General features: G+C 37.4%; 1 protein-coding gene across 14 annotated transcripts in view; it reads left to right on the forward strand.

Annotated features, from left to right (window-relative positions):
- MYO9A (myosin IXA) overlaps positions 1-25,571 on the forward strand; it is a 250,951-nt gene that overhangs the window by 43,040 nt on the left and 182,340 nt on the right. For 12 of the 14 annotated variants that reach the window (XM_075536143.1, XM_075536142.1, XM_075536146.1 and 9 more), the window contains exons 3-6: positions 10,544-10,638; positions 14,830-14,892; positions 20,517-20,616; positions 21,958-22,014. In XM_075536143.1, coding sequence (XP_075392258.1) covers positions 10,544-10,638; positions 14,830-14,892; positions 20,517-20,616; positions 21,958-22,014 — 315 coding nt within the window. The remainder of the gene's footprint in view (positions 1-10,543; positions 10,639-14,829; positions 14,893-20,516; positions 20,617-21,957; positions 22,015-25,571) is intronic. The other 2 variants (XM_075536149.1, XM_075536150.1) reach the window with 1 other exon arrangement.

Genomic DNA, 25,571 nt, shown 5'->3' on the forward strand with positions numbered 1-25,571 from the left:
CTCTGCCTGGCCTCTGCCATGCTGCTTGGGTAATGCTACCAATCTCTTTTAGGGCTTCCAATAAATGCTGAAAGGGCATGATACTCTGTCATGAACCTCCACCTAAAAACACCCAGCTTTCCCAATTAAGTGCCTGGAAGCACCCCACTTCACAACCCTTTTCCAGAGCACTTTGTTTTAACTTGCTCTGTGGCCTGGGAAGTCTACCACTCTGTCAACTGTTCTGGCTCTTGGTTCTTCTGCTGCTCCTCTGCCACTCTTCGACTGTCCTAACTGTCTCTGGGATCAAGTTAAGTGCACAGGGATTTTAGGGGACAAAAAGACACACTCCACTCTTGACTCTTCTCTTTTGCTAGTAGTGAGATAATTCCCCCGCTGCTTAGATGGTTGATTTCATACCCATCAGGATGGCAATCACAATAAACCCTGTTAATATTCATAGCTGAATCATATAGCTGTAGGTTCCCTATCTTCTTATACAGACCCATCAGGGAAACAAAGGTTGTTTGATGGGAGTAACACATAGTTATAGCTAGAAGGGGTATATTAAAATACTGCATTTTGACATGTCTCTGATTTTCTTTACTTTTAAAAAATAGTTTATTAAAATATTATGAGCTACATTGCTAGATTTTTAAAATGCTTCTTTAGTAAACTTTATTTTTTAAAAAGTTTTATGTTTATATAAAAATCATGCAAAAAGAGATTAAAAATTTTTTATCTTTGTACAAAATGATGCTATCTTCTTCCCTGCCTCTCCAGACCTCTGATACACCACAGTCTTTTTGAAAGACTTGCTCTGTCCCCCAAGTTCCGCCTTTTCTATTCATTGCTGTGAACCATTAAGCCAGTCAGTTCTCCGTCCCTAACATAGTCTGCTCACTGCCCCGACTTGGCTGCCAGACCCTTTTGGGCTAAGAATACGCTTTCCTTTGTCCACTCTTAGTCCTAGTTTGGGGATTATCCCATAGCAAAGCAACTTAAATTCCTATTGGACTGAACTCTTTACCTTTATTTGGAAGAATTTCTGGCTGGTCAAATGCCCTTCTTCTGGCCTGAGAGGGCCTGAGCACTGATGACAAGCATCCTTTTGTACCCTGTATTTATTTAGGGGCCTGACCAGACCTGGTGACCCTCACCAGTTAAATAGTGTCATATTGGTCTGATCAGCTCAAATCCAGAATGAAAAGAAAAATTCAAGCCCCTTCTTCAGAGGAGGGAAGCAGCCCTGGTAACATAGTGGTTAGGCATTGGGCTGCAATTTGCATGGTTGGCAGTTCGAAATCACCAGCAGCTCTTTGAGAGAGAGAGAGACTGGGCTTTCTACTCCTGTAAACAATTACAGTCTCGGAAACTCACAGGGAGTCGCTTTGAGTCAGAAGTGATGCATTGGCAGCAAGTTCGAGTTTTAAGAAGGGAAGAAGGGATATTATAAGCAACTTATACAGAAAAGAGATTTAAAAAATCTTTGATCCCGACTTCAGAAAAATTCCTATCGTGTCCTCCCCCACCCAATTACCTGTTAACCAAATTTTTCTGGAATTTGTGCCCATTAATGGTAGCACTAGACTATATCTTTCCCTACACCTAGCAGGGAGTAGTTGGTATTTGAAAGAGCTTCCAAGAAAGGATTTCAGGCACAATTCATGGCAGTAGAGGTATTTGGTAATTAGAAGAGTCAATGAAGCCCCATTTATCTCTTTCCAAATTCCTGACTATACCCTGGGTACCTAGCACTGTGCCTTGGTAGACTTCTAGGCCTTTCAGTGCTCTGTGCTATTGACTATTCTCCATGTGTCCTGTTTCCAAAGGCAGAGACGCTGTGTTCTACACTTCTTTCCCCTTGGCACGCTGTGATGGTGTTCCTGATAAGAGACCATGGCTTCACTGACTGGGAGCTCATGAGTTCAGGCTGTGCTGACCTGCTCACAATGGACTTGTACAATTGGTAAAATGCCAGACATGCCTGGTCAGCATATCCCATTTCCTGCTGGTGTGGTCTGCACCATGTGGAAAGGCAGATTCATTCTCCAGCTGGCAGAGGTCACAAAGCTTTCGTGTCACCACTTGGTCATGATGTATTATCCTTTTAATGGATTGTTGGATTCAGTTTGCTAGAAGTTTTATATTTGTGTTCATGGGAGATATTAAAATTTTTCTTTAATGTCTTTGTTTTGTACAGCATAATGTTAATGTAACAGAATGACTTGGGACGTCATCTGTCAATATTGAGAATAACGTGTAGAATTATAGAGTCGCTGTGAGCCAAATTGACTTGATGGAAGTGGGTTTTGATTTTGTGTAGAACTGACATTTCTTTTGTCAGTGTTAGAGTGTACTAGTGAAGCCATCTGAGTTTTCTTTATGGGAAAGCTCTTTAAAGGATAGTTCTTTTTATTTTGAATACTCTTTATTTTTATTATTAAAAAAATAATTGTATTGGGGGCTCGTAGAACTCTTATCACAATCCAAACAAACATCCATGGTGTCAAGCACATTTGTACATTTGTTGCCATCATCATTCTCAAAACATTTGCTCTCTACTTGAGCCCTTGATATCAGCTCATTTTTTCCCTCCCTCCTTTGTCCCCCCTCCCTTATGAACCCTTGATAATTTATAAATTATTATTATTCTGTCATGTCTTACACTGTCCAACATCTTCCTTCACCCACTTTTCTGTTGTCCATCCCCCAGGGAGGGGGTTATATATAGATCCTTGTAATCGATCCCCCCTTTCTAGCCCACCTTCCCTTTACCCTCCTAGTATTACCACTCCCAGCACTGGTCCTGAAGGGTTCATCTCTCTTGGATTCCCTGTGTTTACAGTTCCTATCTGTACTAGTGTACATCCTCTGGTCTAGCATGATGTTTAAGGTAAAATTGGGATCACGATAGTGGGGAGAAGAAGCATTTAAGGACTAGAGGAAAATTGTATGTTTCATCATTGCTACCCTGCACCCTGACTGGCTTGTCTCCTTCCCATGACCCGTCTGTAAGGAGATTTCCAGTTGTCTATAGATGGGCTTTGGGTACCCACTCCGCATTGCCCTTCATTCTCAATGATATGGTTTTTTTTTCTTTGAAGTCTGATACTGGATCCCTTAGACACCTCGTGATCATACAGGCTGGTGTGCTTCTTCCACGAGGGCTTTGTTGCTTTTGAGCTAGATGGCCGCTTGTTTACATTCAATCCTTTAAGACCCCAGACGCTGTATCTTTTGAATCACCAGACTACTCCACAGTAGTTTGCACTATTTTATAGACCCAACAGTAATGGATGAGTGACCAGTTTTCCTACGTCCTCATCACACTTGCCATTTTCCATTTTTTTCTTGTTCTCAGGTCTGTCTCTTCACTTGCCTTTTGATGCACAAAAGTTTTGGTTTTGATGAAGTGCATTTGACCTCTTTTGCGTTTTCTTGCTCAAGATCTGAGCATCATGGCTAAAAATTAATTGCCTAAAAGAAGCTTCACATGTATGCTTTTCCCCTAGGGCTTTATGATTTTAGCTCATGGGCTTAGATCCTTAATCCATTGTAAATTAATTTTTACATAAGGTGTGAGTTGTAGGTCCAGACTAATTTCTTTGCATATGAAAATGCAGTTGTCCTAGCAACATTTGTTGAAGAGACTATTTCCTCATTGAATGGATTTGATGCCATTTCCTCAAATCAATTGGAATACATATGTGACTTTAGTTCTGCAATTAAAATTCTATTTCATTGGTCAACATGTCTTTTCTTATACCAATACAATTCTGTTTTCTTATTAATGTAGCTTTACAAGGATAACTAGAAATCACACTATTTGGTTTTTTCCCCACCAATATTTTTGTGGGCTGCTTGCAATTCCATAAGGACAATTCTACCCTGACCTATAGGGTTACTTGATGCTGGTGAGTTTTTGTTGTAGTTTATTATTTCTTTCAGCAGTATTTGATAGTTTACACCCTTTTCACTAAAGTTATTCCTAAGTATTTTATTCTTCAGATGCGTTTATGAAAACAATGATTTCTTTAATTCCCTTTTTCAGACTATTCACTATTGATATATAAACACACACCTCAGACTTTCTGATTTAGTAAGCCTAAGAGTTTATATTTGTAAGAAATTCAAGTAATGCTGATGACACTAGTCTTGGAACAATATTTCAAGAAATATTAGATCAGAGATGCAATTATTGAAACATCAGCTTACTTTACTTCTTCACTTTCTCTTTGTGTATTTTCACTCCAATGTGTTTGTGTTGCTCATAGTAGCAGTTTAGCACCTGGCCTTGTTTTCCAAAGTTGTTGATAGTTGAGGGGTAGTTCCTTGGAAGAAAAACCTGCTTATCTGCTTCTAAAACTTACCCACAGGAAACCCCATAGAGCACAGTTCTGCTCTGACATACAACATTGCCACGAGTCAGAATCCACTTGATGGCAACTAGTCTGGTAGGGCAGTAGAGTTAGAGGATTTGCCATTCTCATGACATCATTATGGTAGGAGAAGAAAGAGCTGCAATGAGTCATGTCTTATTCTGGTTTTGGTATGCAAATCACTTGCTTTAAGTTTTCAAATCTATGCGGGTTGGCTAGGGCAGTGCCTTTTTGGTTTTTAAAAATCTTTTTAAAGATAATATATTGAGTTCTAACTTATAAACTGTACACATTTAAAGTAACTTAGTTTTGACAAATCCATATACCTATATGTTACATACTAACTTAATCTAATCAGTGTATAGAATATTTTCCTCACTTCCAGTAGTTTTCTTTTATATCCCTTGTGGACAGTTTCCACCCTCGCCCCTTCCTTGGTAACTTGTAATCTGCTTCATGTTAGTCAAGTTTTAGCTTTTCTTGAATTTTATATAAATAGAATTATGTGGTACATATTTTTTATTTCTTAAACAGTTTTATTGGCATATAATTCACATATCATACAATCCAGTGGTTTAAATATATTAAAACAGTTGTGCAGTTATCACAGTTAATCGTAGAACATTTTCTTGGTTCTTGTACTCAAATTATTATTACTAGCTTCCCATTTACTCCTAACCTCCCCTGTCATAGCCCTTAGGAACTGTTTATCTAGTTACTGTTGCTGTGGATTTACCGTACCTTTCTTAAAGAAAATCATACAATTTCTTAAAGAAAATCATACAAAATACCCTAACGACAATGACAAAGTAAAACATAGAAAAACCTCAATCTAAAAACAAGGGGAAAAAAAACTCCAAGAGATAATAGAAACTAGAACAAATTAAAAATAGGTCAAAAGGTAAAATAAATGATAACATGCTAAAATTCAATCTAAAGAATTTGGTTACAATATTGTATCAAGAAAACCACATACACATAAAAGAAATAAAAATTGACCAATGGTTACCATAGGTGAACGGGGGAACAGGTTGTCACGTAGGGGCCATTGATCAATGTCCATGGTGGTAGAATAATTTGAAAAAGAGTTTCAATAGTAAATGTACAGCATGAAGAGTATAATCAGTGACACTGAATTATATAAGTAGAAATCGTGGAATTTAGGGAGGGGGTGGTTACCTAGGGGCATGGCAGGAAAGGTTTGGGGGGAAATAGGGAGCTAACAATGAGAAAGAGAAGAAAATGTCCTGCTACACTACACCCTGACTGGTTCGTCACCTCCCCACAGCCCTTCTGCAAGGGGATGTCCAATTTTCCCCAGATGGGCCCTGGGTCCCCACTCTGCACTCCTCCTCATTCACAATAGTATGATTTTTTTTGGTCTTTGATGCTTGATACCTGATCCCTTCGATGCCTTGTCATCTCACAGGCTGGCTTGCATTTTTCATGTGAGCTTTGTTGTTTTTCAGTTAGATGGTCCCTTGTTTATCTTCCAGCTTTATGGGACCCCAGATTCTATATATTTTGACAACTGGGCACCATCAGCTTTCTTAACCACACTTGCCCATGCACCCACTTTGTCTTCAGCATTCGCGTCGGGGTAGGCTGGTGTGCTTCTTCCTTGTGGGCTTTGTTGTTTTTTATCTAGATGGCCACCTGATTGTCTTCAAGCCTTTAAGACCCCTGATGCTATATCATTTGATAGCCGGACACCATCACCTTTGTTCGCAACTTTTGCTTATACACCCACTTTGGAGTGATCTACTCGGGACAGGCCGGTGTGCTTCTTTCATGTGGGTTTTGTTGTCTCTTAGCTAGATGGCTGCTTGTTTATCCTCAGGTCTTCAAGACTTGGTAGCGGGGCACTATCAGATTTCTTCACCACATATGCTGTGCACCCATTGTCTTCAGCGACTTCAGGTGCTATATCTTTTGGTAGCCGGGTACCATCAGCTTTCTTTACCACATTTGCCTGTGCATCCATTGTCATCAGTGATCGTGCCAGGCAGGTGAGTATCTCAGACTGCTGAATTGTTAGAACAAAGTGTTCTTGTGTTGAGGGAGTACTTGAGCACGGGCCCACTGTCTATCTGTTTCCTTAATACTAAACCTATAAATATATGTACATAGATCTAGTCCCCCCCTCATCGTATATAAATATATTTACATCTTTATATGCCTGTATTTAAATCTCTATGACTACCCTTTGCCTCCTAGTTCTTCCTCTGTTTCTTTGTACTTTGCTCTTGTCCCACTATCATGTTCTGCCTTCTTTTGGGTTTTAGGAATTCCCCTCGGTTACATTGCCCTTGATCCAGCCCTGCCAGACCCCCCACATCCTCCTTGAGATCGATTTTGGATCACTTGTTATTCCCTTGTCCCTGTGCTTGTTAACACCCTCTTCCTTTCCCCTACCTCCCCTACCCCCATGTCCCCCCGGAACTGTCATCCCGTTGTTCTCTCTTCTGGCTTGTTTATTCCGCCTATCCCTTCCAGGTAGACATGCTATGTACTATCACAAGATTGATACCATGAAGCACCAACAGAAAGTAAAACAATAGCTACAACAACATGAACACACACACACACACACACACACACAAACGTATGAATAGTTCAGGGTCTGTTTATTTTCCTTCACAGGTGCTTTCCAGTCAAGTCTGATGGGGTGCCATTCCCTGGCACCACCTCTATCCCTGGGGACTTCATTGATCTGCTTCCCCCACTGCTCTGCTTCATGCCCCCAGAGGCTGGCTTCGGCCGCGGTGAGCTCATGGCGGGCACAGTTCCCACTGTGTGACTTTAGTGTTGTCCCCAATGGTGCTATGGGTCAATGAGGATCGCTGTGCCCCATGGTGGGGCCGGCCCTGTGGTCATCTCTGCATTGCTGTTCTGAGCAGGAACATTGTCCTCAGGGCTTGGTGAGCCAGGATGTGCGTCACTCTTTTCCTTTTTTCCCCTGCGCCCCCTCGTTGGCTCCTGTGTGCTCTGACCAGACCAATCCCTCTTCCCCTCTTCTTGACCTGTAGCATCAGTGCTGTCCTCTGAAGTGAATTCTTCTTGGGGGGAGGGTGGTGCTCTACACTTAGTCGGTAATGTGGCCAGCCCCTCATGAGATTCCATTCTTGGAAACATTTTTCAAACTCTTCTTTTGGATGGCTGACAGCACCTCCCTCGTTTTTTTCTTCACCTTTACTACCTTATGAAATTGCTGTCCTTTCACGTCATTCTTCATTCGTGTAAACAAAAAGAAGTTGCATGGATTGAGGTCAGGTGCATGGACAGGAGAGGCATGCTGTTTTTTTTTGCCCAAAACTGGTGCATTGAGATGGCTGCATGAGAGGTGCATTGTTGTGGTAGAAAAACCAGTCCCCTGCCTGTCACAAATCAGGCCTTTTTGGTCATATACTATTACACATTTTTTTCACAACCTCTAAATAGAAAGTTTGGTTAACAGTCCAACCTGGTGGAATGAACTCCAAATGCTCCATCCCTCTCACATCAGAAAAACAAATGAGCATTATATTGATCTTTGATTTCACTTGATGAGCTTTTTGGGGTGACGTGATGATGGTGTCTTCCATTGGCTTGATTGAGGTTTAATTTCGGGGTCATAAGAATAGCACCATGTCTTGTCACCAGTAATGACCTAGGAAAAAAAAGTTTGGGTCAATTTGGAGCTGTTCTTTCAAAGTGCTATGTCTCCACTCTTTTTCCTGGTCGGTCCGAACACAAGGCACATATTTCACAGTGACCCTTCTCATTCCCAAATCTTGTGTTAAATTCAAAATTCGCTGAACTGAGCTCCAAGGTCGTCCAGATAACTTCCCCATTTCTTTAGTGGTCCACCATTGGTCTTTGAAAACAAGTGCACAAATTTTGTGATATTTTCATGTTAGGGAAATTGACAGATGTCCAGAACAAGATTTGTCATCAATCAACATTTCACCTTTTTTGAAACGAGAAAACCACTCACACACATGAGTTTTCCCCCATAGCGCTGTCCTTGTAAGCTATTTTCAACATCTCAACAGTTTCTGCAGCATTTTTCTCAAGCAGGAAACAAAATTTCACAGTCCCATGCTGTTCTCTTAGATTGGCCACCCAAAATGAGGCTTGGGTGAAACTGCTTTTTTTGGGGGGCGGTATATCCTCATGTATATAAATATCTTAGGAAAATTTTCTGACACTTGAATATGAAAAAGCCAGTTATACTTTAGAAAGTGTTACTACAATCTAAAAAATCTCCTCCAGACCAGGTATAAGACATCATGCAAAAATATTATATATATATGTGTGTGTATGTATGTGTATATGTATATATACGTGTATATGTATATATATATATATATACCATATTAAATGAAGGGGGAAGTGCAGAGTGGAGACCCAAGGCCCAAGTGTCGGCCAATGGAGATCCCCTCATAGAGAGGTTTAGGAGAGGAGATGGGTTAATTAGGGTGCGAGGTAGTACCGATGAAGAACACAGCTTACCCCCAGATCCTGGATGCTTCCTCCCCCCAACTACCATGATCCGAATTCTACCTTGCAGGGCTGGATAGGGCAGAGGCTGTACACTGGTACATATGAGGGCTGGAGACACAGGGAATCCAGGGTGGATGATACCTTCAGGACCAAGAGTGTGAGGGGCGATGCTGGGAGAGTGGAGGGTGAGTGGGTTGGAAAGGGGGAACTGATTACAAGGATCCACATGTGACCTCTTCCCTGGGAGAGGGACAGCAGAGAAGGGGGGGAGGGGACACTCCGGATAGGGCAAGATATGACAAAATAAACAATGTATAAATTACCAAGGGCACATGAGGAAGGGGGGAGAGAGGAGGGAGGGGGAAAAAAAAAGAGGACCTGATGCAAAGGGCTTAAGTGGAGAGCAAATGCTTTGAGAATGATTGGGGCAGGGAATGTATGGATGTGCTTTATACAATTGATGTATGTATATGTATGGATTGTGATAAGAGTTGTATGAGCCCCTAATAAAATGTAAAAAAAGAAAAGAGGAGAAAAAAATGTTTAGGGCAAAGAATGTACAGATGTGCTTTATACAATTGATGTATGTATATGTATGGACTGTGATAAGAGTTGTATGAGCCCCTAATAAATTGTTTAAAAAAAAACAACAAAAAAACTCCTCCAAACTGTCACCAAATCTTTTGTGATGCATAACAACCTGTTGAATGGTCATGTTGAATAGTCCCTGTGGATTTCTGAGGCTGTAAATCCCCCCCCCCCAAATTTTAGAACATTTTTATTACCTCCCCCCACCCATGGTTAAATTGCTTTTAAAATGAGCTGGGTAATCACAATCAGTTCTAGTGCTTCCTCACCTCTCTTGCAAACATTGTTTTCAACCCCAACAACCTTACCCTCCCTTTCTCCCACCCCCAACCCTACCTCCCCTATGAACTCTAGCCTCAGTTATTTTTAAAAATTATTTTATAAATACAAATAATGGGTACTAAAGAAAAGATCACCAGCAGTATTTAAAAGGCCAGGGAAGAAGTTTTTGTCATGAAACAAGCACAGAAATACTTGCACCTAGAACAATTTCATGTTGGACCTAGATGAAGGTCAAAAGACCCAGTATCAAGTTCAATCCCATATAATCATGATTGCAGTGATTTCTATCTGATAATAGAGCTCTTTGAGACCTTTGCCTGTGGTTAGGGGGGATCTGCCAGAGGCTTGATCTGACTAGATACTCTGCGGATGGTTTTTGGGCTCCTATGGTCCTCCATAGCCTTAGTCTCTGGTCCTTTTCCCTTTGTCACATATGAATTTTGTTGTTGTCATCTTTGCATGTAAGTCTTTATGGAGCAGAAAGCCCCATCTTTCTCCACAGAGTAGCTGGTGATTTTGAACTGCTGACCTTGCGATTAGCAGTCCAGGGCATAACCCACTGTGTTACCAGGGCTTCTTTCAGTAAGCATTAATTTTTGAAAACTAAGATTTACTTTACTGAACAGCATAAAATAATATCTACTTGAAATTATTTAAATTGTTAGCTGTTCATCTTATTTTACCTGAACCATGAATATCAGTCTAATAGTGTAAGTGAATTGTTTTTCTGTTACCTGTTTAGCATTTTGTCTCTTTGAATTGAGTTAAACAAAGCTTTAAAAATATATTTTTCAAATGAGAATAACGACAATTGTTTATTTTGACAGGCCTTTGGAAATGCAAAGACAGCTCATAATAACAACTCAAGTCGTTTTGGCAAGTTTATTCAAGTAAATTACCAAGAAACAGGCACTGTTCTTGGGTAAGTAAGCAGTCATTTCAGCATTTGGAAGCATGGTTATACGAGGGGGTACCAAAAAAAATCTGGAGTTTTTTTCAAAGCTGTGTATTTAAATTTCTTTACAAAACAAATATATCACCCTCAAAGTACTCTCCATTACACTGAATTCGTTTGTCAAATCTGAGATTCCATTTTTGGAAACATTTTCAAATTCATCTGTTTGGATGTCTGACAGCACCTCCCTTGTTTTTTTCCTTCACCTCTTCTACATCTTCAAATCGCTGTCCTTTCTTGTCCCTGTTCATTAGCAGAAACAAAAAGAAGTCTTAGGAGTGAGGTCAGGTGAGTAAGGTTTGTGGGGCAAGAGGGGCATGTTGTTTTTTGGCAAAAGCGGTAACTCTGAGATGGCTATGTGAGCATATGTACTGTCATGGTGGCAAACCTAATCCCCTGCCTGCCTTTTTTTGTCATACACTGTTAGCGCAGTCTTTTCACAATTTCTAAATAGAAAGCTTGATTAACAGTTTGACCTGGGGGAACGAACTCCAAATGCACACTACAAATCAACATTTTGTCTGTTTGGGAATTTGACAGATGTCCAAAACGAGGTTTGTTATCAGTTGACTTTTCACCTTTTTTCAAACAAGAAAACCACTCATAACTTGAGATTTTACCATAGCACTGTCCTTGTAAGCTGTGTTCAACATCACAACAGTTTCTGCGGCATTTATTGCACATTGTTCCTTTAATTCAGCCATCCCAAAAAACAAGGTTTGAGTGAAATTGCTTTTACGAAAAAAGTCACTGTGACCAGAGAGAACTTTCCCAGGCGATGCTGCTGGTGCACTAACTCAGAGTGAGTTTCTCGATGCTTGCCTAGCACGGAAAAATACATACTATGAAAGCTCCTTTCTGCCCAGAACAATTCTCTCTTTTGGGGGGGTACCCCCTCATACTTTTGTCATTGCCCCCATCTTAAGTGATGGATTCTTCACTTGCTTTTTAATGATAATAGTGACATTGGTGTCTGTCGCGCGCTCAGTCTCGCCAGCAAGAAGGACGCGCACAACAGGATTCTTCCACAGGCGTTTAATGCGGGTTCGATTTGCAGATGCGGAAAAACACCCCGAAGCCCCAAACTACTGCTGCTTATATGCGCTCTATGGGGACGTGCTGTGCATTGATTGGTGCGTTCGCCAGAACCCTTATTAGCATACTCCAGGGTGGAGTTATGACTACGTCATCTAAGCAGTGCGCATGCTCTAAGTGGTTGTTTACCACTTAACTGGGCCACCGCCCTGACTGCCCGGCGCCATCTTGTAATGGCGGCGAGAGCTGCGGCTTCCCACAGGTGTCCACATCAAAAATTTTTCTTTCCCATATTTTTCCCCCCTTTGCTATGGATATCTCATGAAAATGTAATATTCATAAACCCGGAACCTAGATTAAAAAATCATTTTATTGGGGGCTCTTACCATATTATAACAATCCATAAATCATTTATATCAAGCAAACATTTACATATGTTGTCATTGTCTTCTAAACAGCTTTCCCATTTTTTTCCTTTTTCTTCTTTTTCCTTCCTCCCTTATACCATCTGCTGTATCTCCTCAGTGGGTGGGGTCTTAAACATCCATCATTGCTATAGTTTCCCCTTTTCTCTCTCCTCCACCCCCATGGTATTGCTGTTTCCATTAATGTTTCTGAGGGGGATACCTGTCCTGTGTTCCGTGTGTTGAAAGCTTTTTATCTGTACTGATGTACAGGATTTGTGAGATAAAACTGGAGTCATGATAGTAGGGGAGACGAAGCATTAAAGAACCTGAGGAATGTTGTGTTTTGTCGGTGCTCTACCACATCCTGTCTGAATTGACCCTTCCGTGTGACCCTCTGAGGGGATGTCCAGTTGTCTACAGATGGGCTTTGGGTATCCACTCTGACCCTTCGCCTTCATATTGATATTATGTAGATTTTCATTGTTATTCATTGTCACATAAGCATTTTACTTTCCATAGTATGTGACATTCATTTTACTCTCAGTTGTTTTTGAGTGAGATATGAATTATAAATTGACTCCTAGTAACTATATTTCATAAAACAACCATATTCTATAACCATAGTATTAAATGAAATTTAGTATTAGTTTGATAATAGTTGTATTATACAATAAATGATGACACCAGAATCCCCTGGTGTTTCAGCAATATTCTTTGATAACTTTAGAAAGACCCAATCAAGGATCACGTGTTACACTTGTTTCTTATAGCTCTATAATCTGCTTTTTCTAGTACACTCCCTCCTCTAGTACCACTCTCACTGCCCCTGCCATATCTTTACACTGATATATAATTATTTTTTATACTGATATTTTTAAAAGTTAACATCAGTTAAGGTGCTGTTGGGTCCGCATTGGGACTGCTAACTGTAGGTTGATGGTTCAAACCCACCAGTCACTCCTTGGTAATAAGATGAGGATATCTGTTCCCCTAAAGAATTACAGAACCTTGGAAACCCTTTATAGGGTCTTTATGAATTGGAAATGGCTAGATGGAAGTGAGTGATTTTGGTTTTTATGGTTTTATACATTAGTTGTTTTTTTTTCTATTTCTGTGGCAATTTTCTTATAATTAAGGTTGATAGCATAATGAAACTTCTACCAGTTTATTCAATTTTTGATAATGATAAATTTCATCAGTTGGCTTATATGGTCTCCTCTAGAACTCTCCCTTTTGGAGATACTATGTTAGTATGGGTAGACTAGAGAAACAAATTCATAGAGATTCATATGTGAATAAGAAAGAAGTTTATATATAAGAACAGTTAAATATTGAGGAAACATCCCAGCCCAGTCCAGATCAAGTATATAAGTCTAATATTCTCCCATATGTCTGATACCAATCTATAAAACCCTTTTCTGACTCACAAAACACATGCAATAACACTGAATGCAGGAAGATCACAGGGCAGTGGGTTGGAAGTCTTCTGAGTCCAGTGGTGGTGTGAGCCTCTCAGCGCTGGCAGGAGTCTCCACGTGACTTCTGCAGCACCCAGGGCTGCATCAGGGTAGGTTCATGTGGTTTCTCCTTAGGGATGTCTCACAGGGAGTTAGCCTTGTCAGTTGAGACTCTCCAAGGGAGTGAGTAGAGAAAGACAGTGTCTCCCACCTCCCAGGAGGAAAAACAGCAGTTCTCAGAATTCTCAGGAGAAGGCCATGAGGTCTCACTGGCTATCTCCAGATTGACAGGCTAGACTCCACCCCTACACTCTTAATCTTCAAATTGACACCAGGTTATGTAATTACCACAGATACCCATTCCCATTACAGGAGCCTGGTGGCTTAGTGGTTGTGTGTTGGGCTGCTAATCTCAAGGTCAGCAGTTTGAAAGTACCATCTTTCCCTCTAAAGAATTACAGTCTCAGAAACCCACCAGGGTAGTTCCACCCTGTCCTTTAGGGTTGCTATGAATTGGAATCAATTAAATGATAGTGAGTGTGGTAGAGTATTCCCATTATATGAAAAAGTCAACTGCAGAATGATATTTTAAGATGTTGTCTTAATTTTCACACCTTTCCAGTCAGTGGTTTCAGCAATTTTAAAAAATCATGCCAGAATTAGTTATATCCTTGGCTTCAAAGTAGTGATTTTCTTATTTTGCCATCCTTTTTGTATTTATTAGCTGGTAAACATTGTATAAAAATGTATTTCCTTTCACTTTAAAAATTAAAAAAAATTTTTTTAAATTATTTTTTCAGCAACATTAGGAACCTGTCAGTCCTTTTTTATTCAATATGATAGAATCTATATGGCTTTTTAAAAAGGTTCTTGTTGTCTAATTATTTCCTAGCTATGTGATTTTAATATTTTGATTATTAATCTCTACAGTTGTACAATAGTAGCAGTATTTACCATGGAGTGTGGTTGTGAAAATTTAACTTACTCATTCTCCCATTTTAAGTAAATAAGAACCTGCTGAGTAGTGATGGTGGTGATAATGATTGAATTTGCACAGGAAGACATATTTGAGCTTCATTTTATAATGACGTAATATGTTTATGAATTTGTTATGGTTAACACTCGTCATATGCACAGCACAAATAGATAAATGTAGAGATTTATTGTACCCTTTGCATTTTATATATTTTTTAATAACTGTGCATCTTATATTAAGTTTCCTTATTTATATCAATTAATTTTGTATATTTTCCTTCTAGTGCCTATGTTGAAAAATATCTGCTGGAGAAGTCCAGACTTGTTTATCAGGAGCACAATGAACGGTATATATTTTTTATTTGTTTAATTAGGTCAAATTAATATTTTTGTCACGAAGATTGACTTTTAGACTTTTTGACTAGTAATACTCTTTTTTGGTTTACATTATACATAGCTTTATGTATAATTGGTATTTAGTATAACTAATTTTTCTAAGCTTGCTAGAAAATTTTTATTGAGTGTATAAAACTGTCCTTTCTTAATTTGATGAAAACTCTCAAAACAGGAAAATATTTCTTAGTATAACATTGCTTTTGTGAGTTTCTTTTCATTTGCCATTAGTCCTTCCTTTTATTTCCTAGCTTTTTTTCCCTCTAATTTGAAAAAAGATTTTAATAAAAAAAATGTCACTCCATTATTGTATTTGGAATGTGAGGTATATGAAACTGTGGAAGTGATCTTTGTCCTAGGCTGGATTCTTTAGAGAAGCAAAACCAGTGAAGAGTCTGAAAATGGCTCACACAGAAGTGGGTCAGACTCTTAATTCCATGGGTCAGATGTCAGGCTGGTGGCTTCTCCTGATTCAAGTAGTTGCTGGAGCTGATGAACCTAAGATCAACCAGAAGATAAGCTTGTGGCTACAACAGGAAAAGAATCCAAGGTTGGCAAGTCAGGTAAAGGTCACTGACAGCTCCTTGGATTGGCAGGCAATATGGCAGGCTGTTGACTCAAGGACAGAGAACCAAAGGTGGATGAGCAAGATGTAGAATCCAGGTGCAATGAAAATAAGCAAACTTTACTGCAGTGACCATTTATATTGGAAGCAAGCCATAGTTTTGCATTAGATGTGTCAGAACCAAAGACAGAGTTTTAGTAAGAGAGAACAGCTTTATAAATGTTAAAAGCTTTCAAGTGCTTTTATTAGTATTTATTAGTAACATTTTCTAATACCTTTAGAGATATAAATCCGATTGCCTTGGGTTGAAGAATGAAAGGGAAGCGAAGATCCACGGTTTAAAAATTGGTTCTGTATCATGTGACTGTATTTGATGAGCCAATATGTGTAATTGTTACTACATTATACTAGATTGGTTTGCTAGCCTTGAAGATTTTTGCATTTATAGTCTTAATGGATACTGGTTTAGTTTTCCTGTGATGTCTGTATGATTTTGGTATTAGGATAATAACAGTGAAACCTGTGAGAACCAGAAGTGCATAGAACGGTCTTCTTTTTCTGCTTCTCACATGTTCTGTCTTTGACAGGATTCAGTTTTCTCACTTTTCTATTACTCAGTATTAGTGGAAAAGACATGAGTTTTCTTTCTCTGACAGGTATCTGTCTTACACAAGTTCTAGCTCTTTCCTGTTTTACTATTCTGGATTTTATAGAATGAGTTGGGGGATGTTTGCTCTTTTATTATATTTTTGAAAAGTTTGTGAAGGGTTAGAGTTTATTTGTTAAATGTTTGGTAGAATTCACTAGTAAATTTTAGTGGTCCTGGGCTTTTGTTTGTGGGAAATTTTTGTTAAATAATTTAATTACTTTACTTGATACAGATCTATTCTGATTTCCTGTTTCTTTTTAAGTAAGTTCAATAGTTTACATTTTTCCAGGAATTTGTACACTTCATGTAGCCTAGCTAATTTCTTATCAAATTGTTGTTATTCCTCCTTCATCCTTTTTTTAAGATTGGTAGTACTTTCTCCTTTTATTCTTTGAGACTGTGCTCTCTCTTTTTTCATTGTCAGTTTAATTAAAGATTTGTTAATCTTACTTACTAATCTTTCCAAAGAGCTAATTTCTGGACTTGATGAATTTTTCCCATTTATTGTTTCATATATTTTTGCTCTAATGTTTGTGATTTCTACTTGACTTTTATCTAGTTCCCATCCCCCTGTTTCTTAATGTGTAGCAGGTTAGATTGCTGATTTGAGATCTTATTTTTACTATTTCGTTTGTAGGTATAAATTTCTCTAAAAGGAGGAGCCCTGGTGGCATAGTGATGACTAGTTGGATTGCTAACTTCAAGGTTAGCGGTTTGAAACCATTAGCTGCTCCAAGGGAGAAAGATGGGTCTTTCTACTCCCTTGCCACATTTTCAGAACAAACCATTCATGTACTTAGGTAGCATTTAAATAGAGGCCTAAAGCCCATCTGCTTCCTAGTTATATTTGCATATATATACATACAAAGATAAATATACCTATCTTTCTGTATTTACATATATAAATGTCTATATACTTATATATAATTTTTGCTTGTTGTTTTCCTTCTCTTTTATTTCCTCCTACCTTACTATCATGTTCACCCTTCCTTTGCCTATCAGTAATTCCTCCTGGGTACATCTCAATTGATCCAGCATCATCAGGGACCCTACACCCTCCTCGCCATTGATTTTAGATCCCTTGCTAGTACCGTCCCTGATGTATTGACTCTCCTGTCCCCATCTCCTCTCCCATGCCCACCCCCAGCACTCAGCAAATCTCCATGGAACCATCAGTCCCATTGCTGTTTCCTTGGGTCAATTTTGTAGTTTTTGCCTTTATGTATTTTGGGGTTCTGTTGTTAGAGACATACGTTTATAATTGTTAATTTTTTTGTGAATTGGCACCTTTTCAAATAAATTTCTATTTTGCCTTTATTAATAATGTTTTGTTCTTAATTAAATTTTATGTCATATTTAAGCCATGCCAACTGTTCTCTTGATTGCTGTTTCTATGGTGTTTTTCTTGATATTTTATTATCAGCCTATTTGTGCCGTTGAACTTAATTTTACTTTCAATCTATTTGTGTTTTGGATTTAAAGGCTGTCTCTTCTGGAACCCTCGTAGACTGTTTACTCGTGTAGTTGTAGATCACTTCAACCTCTATGGGAAGCTATATGGTGCTTCCTCAAACACTTGAGACTAGAAGTACTGTATAGCCCAGCAATGGCGCTACTTGGAATATACCTTACAGAAATATAGAACATAGCACAAACACATGCACATCCATGCTCATAGCTGTATTAGTCAAAACAGCAAGAAGGTGGAAATAACCTAAATGCCCATTCATAGAATGGGTAAATAAACTTTGTTACATACACTCAATGGAATACTATGCATTATTAAGAAGTGATAAAGCTGAAATGCCTCATAACATGGGTGGACTTAGAAGACATTATGCTGAGTGAAATTAGTCAGAAACAAAAAGACAAATATTGTATGAGACTACTGTTACTACAAAATAACAAACTAAGGTTTCCATACCAAAAGAAAGAGATTTTGTTGGTTACTAAGAGTGGAAGGGCAAGCAAAAGGTCAGAGGGTAGATAGGTGTTAACTTTGGTGAAGGGCAAGATAACATACTGAAATAGGAAGATGGGAAAAAAATGAGGGTTGTGTGAGGAAAGCCATTGGGAGGTTGAAACATATTTAAAATGGTGAATGCACAAATGATTTAATATGCAAATTTCTACCTATTTCAATAAAATTAAACAATAGAAACAAAAATAAAAAGTGTACCTCTTATCGAAAGCATGTAGTTAGTGCTTTATCTTTTCTGCTAATTCTTTGCCTTTTGGTTGTATTATCTAATTTATTGAAATTTGATCAGCAAAATGATAAAGTAGGATTTATATTTGCCACTTGTTCTCTATGTATCATAATACCTTTTGTTTCTCCATTTTGTTCTTCCATTATTGCTTTTTTCCTTAGGTAGATGTTTTCTAGTGAACCAATTTAATTTTGTTGCATTTCCTTTTACTCTATGTGTGTGTGTTACTTTCTCAGTGGTTACCCTGGGATTTATAATTAATAAGTTAATTTATAGCAATCTATTTTGGATTAATAACTTAATTTTGATAGCATATAAAAGCTGTATTCCTATTTATCCCCATTCATTTCCCCCTCATATCTTTACACATTATATTCCCCTTTAAAGTGATACATTATTGATTTATACAGTTAGCTTTGAAATTAAATAGTAGGAAAAGTGTTACAAAAGTATAATTACATGTTTATATTTACTTATATAATTACTTGTATCAGTTTTCTCTAATCCTTGATGTTTATTCAAGTCATGGTTAGGGCTGGGTTTCAAACCAGTTGATCCATGGACAATGAAGTGAAATCAAAATAGCTTTGAATATTAAGAATCCAAAATGTAATTTTCAATCTTCTTTAAACTTATTCATAATCAGCTCCTGTGATTGTCCTATGCCTTTTAGGAAAATCTATCAAGGTGACCACTATGGGGTCTCCAAAACAGTGTCCATAACATGCTGAGCTGACCTCTGTGCTAGAATTTAACTGACCCGGTAGATCTTTTCTCAAGCCACTATTTGGCTTGGGCATTTTTTAAAAGATACTCTAACAAGACTAAGACAAGTGTGTACCTTGGCTGTCCATTGATCACCGAAATGTTCAGATCTACATATGTATATTGTATATGTGTTCTTTGTGTAGAACATCCAGCACCTGGGCTTCTTCAAGGAGAATTTCTTTTTCTTCTGTGAATGAGCTATTTTTTAAAAAATTTTCTCACATGTCTTGGAGTTTTTTTGGTTGAAAAAATGGACATTTAGTGTAATATCATGTAACAACTTTGGAAATGAGCTTTTCTTCCATCTTTGGATTTGTGGTGGTGGTTTCTGTTACTGCTGTTTTATTCTTTCATTTTTCTACTCCCAGTTAATTATGTAAAATCTGTATCTTTTTGTGTGTTCCCACTGAAGTCTCAGCTTAATTATCTTAGTTGTCAGTCAGTGGTTGGGCAGAAATTTTCTTCTATATCTGGGAACAATAAATCTCCTGGTCTTTTATATTAGGTTCTGTGTGTTACTGGGGCCACACCTTCAACATTCAACCGTCAGCATTTTCTAAGTGCACCTTCATCTTACTTTCTGCTTGCACAGGGCCTGAAGAATTGACAGAGTTTCAGAGTGTAAGACCTCTAGTCTCGGCTGACAATGCCCACAGTCTTAGGCATACAGATGCATTAGTATGGCTTTCTAGATGTTTGGATATATTAGATTTTCAAATCCTTTACGGTGCTCATCGTCCAGTCTTTCCTTTTAAACTTTTTGGTTATTTTTGTGTTTGTCTTAGCTCTTATCCACTGTGTCCTACAGTTGTGATGTTCAACAGTTGGCTTATGATGGCAGCCAGGCATATGGGAGCTTCCGGGGACAGCTCAGATAATAGCAGTTCTTTGGAATTGAGCTTTGAATGAGCCTCATTTTGCCCCTTTTGATTGCTGCATGGTTTTCATTCAAATTGTTGGCTGTTGATTTTCAAGGCTATTTTGAACCTGGCAAGTGGGGAATCAGATAGATCAAGTTAAAATGTCACAAAGCTTGTTTTTGAAAAGATTCATCTGGTTTCCTTTCATAAAGATTTCTCTGCATTGCCAAAGGATTGGCGTTAATTTTCAGAGTTTTGAAAAGTTCATTATGATAAATTATGATAGTTTTCTCATTCCTTTCATGGAGAAAATTTTCAAAATTCTTAGTGGCACCATGTTTGTTGTTGTCACCTCTCCTTTTTTTTATTCAGCATCAAAATTCATTTTGTAAGAGTATTCAAATATTGAATTGACCATATGTGTATTAAAATTATACAACAATAGAATGTTTTATTTCTTAGTATTATTATAAATAATGAGCACAGCTCACATTCATTATGATATACTTTTTAATGTTTCCAACAGGAATTATCATGTATTCTATTACCTCCTGGCAGGAGCAAGTGAAGAAGAGAGATTAGCATTCCATCTTAAGCAACCTGAGGAATATCATTATCTTAATCAGGTGACTGTTTATGAAAAAGTATTTTGAAATTGGAGAATTATTAAATTTTAGCTTTTGACTGTAAACTTTTTTCCCTAGTACCCTGTTTATGAAACTATGGATACTCACATATTTTTTCTTATGTGTACTTTAAAACTGTATGTGATGCATCTTCCATTTAAACAGTATTACTGCCCTTATATAGTGTTAAAAGGTGAGGTATGTGTGAACTTTTTGTGAGATTTTTAAGAAAATTAAAAGTTGTTTCTATATACCATATTATAAAAATGGTTAACTTGATCCATTATTTACTGTTTCCAGACTCCAGGAAGTTAAATGTCAGTAACAATTAATAATTGTTCTTTGTAAGAGTTTACCTAAACTTGATTCGCACATTTTTAAGCCTTGGACACATACTTCTTTGCATGTCGTTATGATTGATATTGACTTTAAGTATTACTTTATAATTGAATTAAAGAACCATCCTTTTATAAAGTTAAAATTAAATTTATCAAAGGCCAGTAACTTTTAGTACATTTGGATCTTTTATTGAAAATATCAAAATTAACCCTTTATTTTTTTAGCTTCCTCAGTGGGAAAAGGACTAATTCTCCCAATTTTTCATGCTAATAGTTCCTCCAATGTTATTATCTTTCATTCTAAATTTTTAGGTTCAATATTAATGATATTGATGTTAGCAGGGCATTATTTAAATAGATTGTTTACTCATTATTATTTAAAGCAAAATTATAGATTTTTAAAATGATAATTTTAATTTTTCTTGTGATTATACTGTGATGACAGCCCCAAAATATAAATATGTATTTATATTGTGAAAGTAATCATTTAGACTTTTCTCAAGATGTTTAGTGTACTGCTTAACTGGCATTTTCTAATTCTGAAACTATTTGTGTGTTATTAATATAAACTAACTTGATTTACTTTATATTAATATACAGATAATTTCAAAAACTATTTACCACTTACTGGTATGAAACTAAGCATTTTATACAAAGTTCTAATGGTCCAAAACTGAACTGAAATTTAATAGGGAAATTAGGATTCGTTGCAGTTGTTCCAGATCTTTTTGGAATAAGTGGCCTTACCATTACAAAATCCTGTCATAATATCAGCATTCAGCAGTTAATAGCAGAGTCACTGAGCAGTAGCAAGCACAGGTTGAGCACAATAGTGTACATCCTCCGAAGATCTGAATATTAATACTTAGTTGTTTCTTGTTTTGTGCTGCTATGCAAGTAACTATTTAAATGGCAGCATTGATGCCTGTAAACTGCATCTAAAATATGATGAGAGGAGTGTGGTAACCATTACTTCTACCTAACTGATCTGCCTTACTTTCAGATAACAAAGAAACCCCTCAGACAGAGCTGGGATGATTATTGCTATGACTCTGAGCCGGTCAGTACAAGTGCCTAAATATTAAGGGACCTCATTTGACTGCATTCATCTTATTGCTTAGGCAAATAAAACTTAGCTTAAGTACAAAATAAAATTGAGAGAAGATAATACATAATCCTTTTAATTTTCTTGGAGTTGAATTATTTGTATTTGTATGATTTGTTCATTAAAAATCAATCTATTTACTTTTTTGGGGGAATTCCCTCTACCCCAAACTTTAGTCCATAGTCAATATTTATTTTGATAAACAGAAATTTTATTGCCACCTTAGCTTTGCTGAATCTTTAGCCTTATTGTGGATCCTTTGTGAACTATTGATTTATATTTTTTGCTGAAAGTTATTATTTTTTAGTTTCATTTTCTGCATGAGAAGTAACTATTATTTATTTAAAACTTACATTCTTTAAGTAGTATTCTCCCATGAGTATGTATTTATGTAATTATATGTTTAATAATAAGAGAGATCTTAGGATAGCATAATGTATTTTTAAAATTTAATATTTATAAATTCAAAAATTAGATTATTTCTGGGGCATTGAGTGATTTAAGGGCATATGTAATATAAATAAAAAGTGAATAGTTCAAGTTAGCATAGCAAGTGTCTTTCCTTTCTGTTTAGAGTTAGGTCAGGTGTGAAAGGCTTAAAACACACACTCACAGATACACACACTGATCTATAACTGTCTTTCTATTAATTAACAGTGAACTAATTATTCACATACTCCTCTTGGATATATAATATTCTTGAGTCCTTGTTTTAAAGAATCATGATTTAAATTTTCATTGCATGTAAGCACAAGCCTCACTAATTATAAAACTAGCCACTTTTAGAACTGACGGGTGATACAAAAGAATCGGTATGACTCAGTGCCATTGAGTTGCTTCCGTCTCATAGCTACTCCTATAGGACAGAGTAGAGCTGCCCCTGTGGATTTCAGATGCTATAAGTCTTTTTTTTTTTATGCTATAAATCTTTATGTCAGCAAAAGGCAGGCCTCATCTTTTTCCCAGGAAGCAGCTGATGGTTTCAAACCACTAATCTTGCAGTTAGCCGCCAAACTCATAACCCACCACACCACCAGGGCCCCTCAAGAATCAGTGTATCTGGATATTATATAATTTTTTATTTCAGGGAATGTTTGATGGTCTCACCACTTCATAATAGACCAAGAAACTTAGGGTTTCAGATTTAACATTATAAAAGGTAAATATTAGACATTTAAATCTATAGGTTTTGCTACATTTTAGTTGAAAAAATTTAAGATGTCTTCTTCCTCGTGTAAAACTCTTCCTTTTTATCTTCTCTTAGTGACTTAATCTTTCATCAAGTAACTATGCCTTGTTGGGAAATACTAGAGCAGTGGTTCTCAACCTTCCTTTAATTCAATAAAAGGACCTTTAATACAGTTCCTCATGTTGTGGTGACTCCCCCCCAACCATGAAATTATTTTTGCTGCTATTTCAAAACTGTAATTTCAAAGGACCTCTAATACGGTTCCTCATGTTGTAGTGACCCCCCCCCCCCAACCATAAAATTATTTTCGTTGCTAGTTCAAAACTGTAATTTTGCTACTGTTATGAATTGGGCAACTCCTATAAAAGGGTCGTGACCCAGAAGTTGAGAACCCCTGTACTACAGGGTTTCAAAAAGTTCATAGAAAATACGAATCATAAGATACTGGAATTTTCCCACAAATTTTTATAAAGCTCCTTTCTAAGTGTGAGAGTGAGAAACTGCAAATAGAAGATTAGATTGCTTGTACAGAACTTCGAGTGAATGCATGAAGTCATTTATTATTATCCAGAAACATTCTAAGCAATGGATTTTGGTGTAAACAGGCCTCACTAAGATCCCTGGATTTGCTTACTTACTGGATTTGATTCCCTTATTAGGTCATTTAATTAATTTGTTTCCATCATTGATATAAGAGAAGAATAATAGTCTTTAAATTTAATTAGCACATGATAAAGCAATGTAGAGTGTGCGGGAGTGCTCAGCACTTGGTATGTACCTGTTAAGTGTCTCTCCCACCAGTGCTGTTGCCAGTGTAATCATCACCATCCCTCTTTCGCCTTGGGAAGATGGTTGCAGTTGTAGTCACATCTCCTTTTATTAACATTGCTGCCGTTACCGATTGTGATTTGGATGTGGTGTTTACTCATAGCTCTTCCTTCTAGTGTATGTAGAGACTGCTAAGCATTTTTTCTAAGGAGCCGGGCTGCAGTTCTCATGGGTGGCAGTTTGAAACCACCAGCAGCTCCCCAGGAAAAAGACTGGGCTTTCTTTCTACTCTGGTAAATCGCAATAGTCTTGGAAATCTTCCGAGGGTCGCTGTGAGTCCGTGCTGACTTGACGGCAGTGAGTTTGACTTTTGGAAGTGTTTTTAGGAGAGTGCGTTTTAAGTTCTGTGACCAGCAGTAGAGTATAAAAGAGGACTGCTAAAGCACTGTTCTTTCGTTCATGTTCTGTTACTGATCTTGTATGTTTTGGAATTGTGTAAACAATCACAAGGGGAACGATAATGAGAAAATTGCTTTTCTCACTGTTGTTGCCCACTGTATGTTCATGTCTTTTAAAGATTATAGTTGTTTAATGTCTCTCTTATGTGTCTCTCTCATGAGAGAGACAGAGGAACTGATTTATTTTGGTTTGACAGCCTGTGATTTTCAATGTTTTTGATCTTACTAATATCGAATAAGATCTGTAATATCTTAATCACAGATTTCCCACATGTAATTGTATAACTGCAAGGTCAGCAGTTTGAAACCACCAGCCACTCTGGGGGAGTAAAAAGGGACTTTCTACCCATGAAAAGAGGTACAGTCTCCACAGGGGCATTTTTACCCTGTTCTATAGGGTCACTATGAATAAAAATTAAAGCTACCCTAAATACAGCAATGTAAATATGATAGTGTATTTAAATACAGTGCAGCATTATTGAATATCTATGGGATGAAGGGTATTAGCGATGGTAGAAATGCAAATATATGAGATTTGAATGTGTAAGATATGACTCTTATGTCCGCTATGCTTACATTTATATATAGGTCAGATGGAGCATTTGCATAAACGTTTATCATTTGGGATTTGGGACTTTAGACATACAAGGCTTTTAGTTTTTTGGTTCATGTTAAATGACCTCTACAGTGAATGATATGTAGAGGATAATTATTAAATGGTAGTAATCCATTTGCATATAAATTCTTGTTTTAGCTTTGTTTCCTTGACTTTAAAACCAGAGAATGAATTCAGTTATGATAACATGTTGATTAATGTCTGCTATAGTTTACATCACAGCAGATTCAATCTAATTTAAATTGTAACTGTAATATAAATTGGCAACTGTAATCTAAAGTGTCAGTCCTACCCAATTCTTTTATTTATCTGAACCAAACTTTGAATGATTTAGGGCCTTGGGGCTATTAGATAGGGTTTAATGACTCTTGCCATATAGTCTCAAAGCACTGTCATGCTCTCATGCTCACTGTGCTACTCAGGGATTTGAACTCTACTAATGATGGAGACTGATGGTTCCTATGCCTTTACAGGAACCCAG

Source organism: Tenrec ecaudatus, chromosome 17 (genome assembly GCF_050624435.1).
Source record: "Tenrec ecaudatus isolate mTenEca1 chromosome 17, mTenEca1.hap1, whole genome shotgun sequence".
Lineage (NCBI taxonomy): Eukaryota > Metazoa > Chordata > Mammalia > Afrosoricida > Tenrecidae > Tenrec > Tenrec ecaudatus.